Here is a 6,765-nt window from a genome sequence, read left to right as displayed (position 1 = left end):
GGTAACTATCGCTAGGATTACAACTCATCATTACTTTGTTAATTAGGAGAGCATAAAAAAGTATTTTATGTAACAACGCCCTCAAGGGTAACTATCGCTAGGATTACAACTCATCATTACTTTATTAATTAGGAGAGCATGAAAAAGGTATTTTATGTAACAACACTCTCAAGGGTAACTATCGCTATGATTACAACTCATCATTACTTTGTTAATTAGGAGACCATAAAAATTGGTATTTTATGTAACAACACTCCCAAGGGTAACTATCGCTATGATTACAACTCATCATTACTTTGTTAATTAGGAGACCATAAAAATGGTATTTTATGTAACAATGCTCTCAAGGGTAACTAAATTAACAAAAAATATGTTAAAATATAACTGAACTGTTCGTGATTTGTATGACTTTGCACAAAACGAAATAAGAAAAGAGTATTTTCCAGTTCGAATATTTCTTTGATTACCAGACATGACCAGACATGATCTAACAGGGGTCAGGGTAAGTGCAAATTGGATAACCTCTGATCCCCATGTCATAATAGGACAAATATTCGACGGTAATAAGTTTGAATAGTGCAAGGACTGAAAGAGTGAACCTGACCCTCCCAGGTCTACCAAACGACCAATCAGAGGAACCACCACGACCCTCCCAGGTCTACCAAAGACCAATCAGAGGAACCACCACGACCCTCCCAGGTCTACCAAAAGACCAATCAGAGGAACCACCACGACCCTCCCAGGTCTACCAAAAGACCAATCAGAGGAACTACCACGACCCGCCCAGGTCTACCAAAAGACCAATCAGAGGAACCACCACGACCCTCCCAGGTCTACCAAAAGACCAATCAAAGGAACCACCACGGCGACAGGGCGCGCCTAAATGGTTAAGGGTGTCATAACTCATTAACGTCACTCAATTAACATTTAAAACATTGTTTTTGAAACACTTAAATAAGCTAAAGATAAGCTTGTTTTTTAGCCATGATACAATAGAGACAACAGATTGTTGTTGTCGTTTGTTAATATGCACAAAGATACACAAAAGGCTAACTATGCTCTGCCCACCACGGGTATCGAAACCCGATTTCTAGCGGTATAAATCTGCAAACATACCGCTGTGCCACTGAGGGGGGTGGTGGATGTTAAAGGCAACAGATCTAGGTTAGATATAAAGTAGTCAACTATATTTTAACCTACAACTTAAAGCGCATCAGACAATCGTGAATTGGATAATAAAACGTGCATCTGGTTTCTATAACTTCAATTTGCTGACCAGAGAGAGGCCAACCAGTCAGCAACACCCGTCCCCTAATGGCTACTCGTGACGGTGGGAATGAACGATACGTTCGTTGCGTGTCCAACCGGAAAGTACAGCCCGCGTCCAGTGACATACAGCGTGCTCGAACCTTGGACTTTTCGATTATATTGTGACGAATTATGCGACGTCAATTTTTCTGTGGAAGCTTTAGAAATGTAGACATGTCCGTAAATGCACATAAGCATCAATATAAATTAAACGTGTTTGATTTTCTTTTTAATTTATCTTTGTGTATGCGTATGTTATAGACTCTTAACCTTCTGTAATATGGTTGTATGTCTGCGGAATTACAACGCTAGAAACCGGGTTTCGATACCCGTGGTGGGCAGAGCACAGATAGCTCATAGTGTAGCTTTGTGCTTAATTCCAAACCAACGAAAACCAAACAAACAATATGATTGTAGGAACATTTGTATATCACAGTCACATTCTAAATCGGTAGTTTATCAAACTTTCTAAGCCTAACATATTTTTAAAGTAACATCTTAACATCGAACACTAAGAGATTAGCGAGTGGACTTTTGTAACAAACTTTGTAATAATTTCAGTTACTCTTAGACTTTCTGTGACATTTTTCCAGATTAGGGTGAACTGTAGAGGCACCGAGATTTTTAGTGCCAGTTTAAAAGGTTTTACTGTCATTTTCTAATGGCTTATGTCAGATATGAATGTACTCTCCGCTAATTGGCTTAAGCAAAATTGATGCGAAAGGCAAACGGAACATGACGTAAAATTACATTAACATCGAAAATGGCTTTGGTGTTTTACGACAAAGTTCAAAGCTCTTATGCAGAGGACGTAATTACAAGATGTGTAAAGGTGAGCCTCTTTCTAATTGGTTGGATAAAGTTTGTTTGTTTGTATTTTGAATTTCACGCAAAGCTACACGAGGGCTATCTGCGCTAGCCATCCCTAATTTAGTGTAAGATTAGAGGGAAGGCAGCTAGTCATCACCACCCATCGCTAACACTTGGGCTACTCTTTCACCACCGAATAGTGGGATTGACCGTCGCATCATAAAATCTTTGTTATTGGTTATAGCCGACCAATTTTGGTAACGCAGTTACCATCATTAGATATAATGTCTATAGTCTTAGTTAGACACTAGCCCTAGTGAGGCTAAACTAACACTGTAGACAGTAGCTCTAGTGAGGCTAAACTAACACTGTAGACAGTAGCCCTAGCGAGGCTAATCTAACACTGTGGACATTCGCCCTAGCGAGGCTAAACTAACACTGTAGACACTAGACCTAGCGAGGCTGTAGTAACACTGTAGACACTAGCCCTAGCGAGTCTAAACTAACACTGTATACACTAGCCCTAGCGAGACTAAACTAACACTGTAGACAGTAGCCCTAGCGAGGCTAATCTAACACTGTGGACACTCGCCCTAGCGAGGCTAAACTAACACTGTAGACACTAGACCTAGCGAGGCTGTAGTAACACTGTAGACACTAGCCCTAGCGAGGCTAAACTAACACTGTATACACTAGTCCTAGCGAGGCTAAACTAACACTGTAGACACTAGTCCTGACGATGGTAACTGTGTTACTACAACTAGTTGGATATAACCAATAATAATGATTTTAGTTTTCATTGTGCCAAAAAAAACAAAAAAAACAGCATCAGATTTTGCGTTTTTACTCTTAATAGGTAGTATTAGTTTTGTAAAAAAAAAATCTTTATGTGCTAAAAGTTTAACCATAGATTATAGATTTTGTTTTTGTTTTTCAGATAAGGTCCTGGAAGTACCTACTTTCAAAATGAAAGAACCTAGAGTAATATCCATCATGTTGCTTAATGTGTGTATTCTATCAGGTAAAAGGTATGAATCGTGAATTAATAATGTTTTAGAATAGTTTTACTTGACAAATTGAATCAAGAGAATAGATTAATGTATTCTTCTTATTCCTGAACTTTTATTTCAGAGAAGAATACGAAATGCCTCCAATTTATTGTAGTATTTTACCCCACATTTGACTCTCGTGTTTCTTACCATAACTAAGCCTACTGGCAAAGCACAAATATTACGTTTAAAATAATTTCGACAAAAACTATAAAGCGCCTATTGGATTATTATTTAACTTGGAAATGGTAATGTTACACAAAAAGCAAATAATGGTTTATTTCACACTAATATTCGAAAGCATTAGTTACAAAAACAATGCAATTCTAAAAACAACAACACGTGGAGTAATGCAATACAGAAATAATAATAATAATGTATAAGAAACTCAGCTTTTACTAGCTTTGAACTTATTCACAAAATAAGTTTAAAAAACTATTCATTTTTCGTATCTACCTTACTTTACATGCGGTACCATTTCCAAAGAAATAGTTGTTAGAACTAATTTACCATTAGGGTAAATTTAAGCCTCTGTCTCTAACTCTAACTACCATTAAAAAGCAAACAAATCAACTTGGAACTTCTAATGATACAAGAAAATTTATGTCCATGGCTAGTCAATAATGAAATAAGGGCTAATATCTCACATGTAAGTCATTCCCACTATAACATTATTCCTGAAAGTAAAGGCTCATAGTGCTAAATATAGATTACATATTGACTAGTTTGTAACGCTCTAATTACATATTGACTAGTTTGTAACACTCTAATTACATATTGACTAGTTTGTAACGCTCTAATTACATATTGACTAGTTTGTAACGCTCTAATTACATATTGACCAGTTTGTAACGCTCTAATTACATATTGACTAGTTTGTAACGCTCTAATTACATATTGACTTGTTTGTAACGCTCTAATTACATATTGACTAGTTTGTGACGCTCTAATTACATATTGACTTGTTTGTAACGCTCTAATTACATATTGACTAGTTTGTAACGCTCTAATTACATATTGACTAGTTTGTAACGCTCTAATTACATATTGACTAGTTTGTAACACTCTAATTACATATTGACTAGTTTGTAACGCTCTAATTACATATTGACTAGTTTGTAACGCTCTAATTACATATTGACTAGTTTGTAACGCTCTAATTACATATTGACTAGTTTGTAACGCTCTCATTACATATTGACTAGTTTGTAACGCTCTAATTACATATTGACTAATTCGTAACACTGTACTTTTAAACGTGTCATGAAACATTAGTATTAGGCCTATTACATTTTCAATTTAAACACACATTCTTTATCTAGCCCATTAAGGATTTTCAAGACTTAGAAGAGTGTATAATAATAGTATTCTAGCCACACTATGTTCACCATAATCCATTGTCAACGATGCGTTCTGCTCAGACCAGAGCTCATCGGGTTGGTTTGGATACAATGTAATAAGACATTAGTATTAAACCTGTTACATCTTTAAACACTAAATTATTTTTATCCAGTTTCTTGGGGATTTCCAAAAATTAGAAGAGTGTATAATAACAGTATTTCAACCATACTATGTTTGTCATCTCCATTTCCAACCATGAGTTTCGCTCAATCCAGAGCTCTTCAGGTCGACTGGGAAACAATGAACACAGTAGCTGTCGAAACAATATTTATAAAAGCTGTTTGACAAATATTATCGTGCTTCGCTAGCTCGTAAAAGGCGTATACATCATAACACTCTGGTTTTACTAGTCAATAAACTTTGGAGTATGACTAATATAGGGTGCACGAGCTAGCTAGCTCCTTTTCAAGCAAGCATAATAGTAAAATGATATTAAAAAAAGGCATAATGGCTTGTAAAATGCTCTATTGAAGAAAAAGTTTATCTGATCATTGAAGCACTGGAAAGAGATTCTAGGCACATTATGAGAGAAAACAAAGATGAATATATGACAATAATATGTGAACCACATTACATCTGCTATATCCACGTGCCAACGAGGCCTTTCGCCCAATACCATAACTCATCAGGTCGGCTGGAATAAGAAATACATTGTAATGGTCTAGGTTCTATTTATATTGTCAAATGCACAAACAACAACTGTAACTGTGTACAAAATATTAAGTAAGTGACGCATAAGTATTACAACGATATTCTTTCAAATATCATTCACACACACATCAAGCTGAAATATTAACACCGAACGTAGTCTAGAATCCCGAATATCATTCACACACAAAGGAACGTCAAGCTGAAATATCAACACCGAACGTAGTCTAGAATTACAAATATCATTCACACACAAAGGAACGTCAAGCTGAAATATCAACACCGAACGTAGTCTAGAATCCCAAATATCATTCACACACATCAAGCTGAAATATTAACACCGAACGTAGTCTAGAATTCCGAATATCATTCACACACAAAGGAACGTCAAGCTGAAATATTAACACCGAACGTAGTCTTTAATCCCAAATATCATTCACACACAACAAGCTGAAATATTAACACCGAACGTAGTCTAAAATTCCAAATATCATTCACACACAAAGGAACGTCAAGCTGAAAATATCAATACCGAACGTAGAGTCCAAAATATTATTCACATACACGTAATACAAAAACAAAACCCAAATCATTCAGTTAGTAACAATGCACTATAGAGCATTAAGCGAATGTGACTTTGTTGAATAATTGCATTTCTCAAACTACAAAATATTCGGGGTCTGAAATTCCAGTTATATCTGTAAAATCACTACTTCTTCGATTACTAGTGATAATAAAAATGTTAAGATAAGTGTAATGTCTTATTGATCTCTTTATATACGAGCGTGTATCTGTGTGTAAAACAGCAATACATATGCCCAGTTTTTATAGCCTTGATTTCGACCAACTACCCATTTCGAAAGTACGTGCTCTCTTACACTTTCATACACCGGATATAATCATCTTTATCTTCAAAAATACGCACTTCTGTGTTAAAATGCAAGGGTTAAGAACAGAATAAAGCACTATTATGGAATTGGTTAAGTTTCAACCTGTATATTCTTAGGTGAACACAAATACACAATACGTTATTTTCTCTCTTTAATTTAATTTCAGTCAAGAAAATCTAGACCTAGATGGTATTCTTCCGGAAAACCCTAGAGATTACGACCGACTCCAACCTCCAAAAGAAAATGGTATTGAAATGAACTATTTTTTTGTAGTAGTTAATACAGTGTATTGTTAGCCGCGGCAAAGCGGCTCATAGAATGGCTCTGAGTGTGTATGTGTGTTTTTATTCAAGTACAAACTTTGAGATCATAGCTCCATCTCTTGACCGATTTGAGGTCTCATTACAGCCGCGGATATTGAGGATTCACTCTTGTTTTCAAGTACATACTTCTAGCTCATAGCTCCATCTTTGGGTTTGAGAGTTTTTTGTAACTGCTAGGACTTAACCCTAAGCCACTGAGGTCTTATAAGTTCGTTGAAACGTTTTAAATTCTTCGACAATTTTCATTTATATTCTAGCTATATGCTAATTATAAATAATAGTATTACACATTTATGTATTTAAATGATTTTTTTTTCTCATGTTATAAATTACATT

General features: G+C 35.6%; 1 protein-coding gene across 1 annotated transcript in view; it reads left to right on the top strand.

The window, feature by feature from the left end:
• Positions 1–687: 687 nt before the first annotated feature.
• LOC106460676 (gamma-aminobutyric acid receptor subunit alpha-5-like) overlaps positions 688–6,765 on the top strand; it is a 27,538-nt gene continuing 21,460 nt past the window's right edge. Inside the window, exons 1-3 of the mRNA XM_022387451.1 lie at positions 688–886; positions 3,056–3,146; positions 6,273–6,352. Coding sequence (XP_022243159.1) covers positions 3,085–3,146; positions 6,273–6,352 — 142 coding nt within the window. The 5' untranslated portion in view covers positions 688–886; positions 3,056–3,084. The remainder of the gene's footprint in view (positions 887–3,055; positions 3,147–6,272; positions 6,353–6,765) is intronic.

The sequence above is a fragment of the Limulus polyphemus genome, unplaced genomic scaffold, assembly GCF_000517525.1.
Source record: "Limulus polyphemus unplaced genomic scaffold, Limulus_polyphemus-2.1.2 Scaffold814, whole genome shotgun sequence".
Lineage (NCBI taxonomy): Eukaryota > Metazoa > Arthropoda > Merostomata > Xiphosura > Limulidae > Limulus > Limulus polyphemus.
Note: the sequence above shows the minus strand (reverse complement) of the source record. Positions and strands in the feature narration are given on the sequence as shown.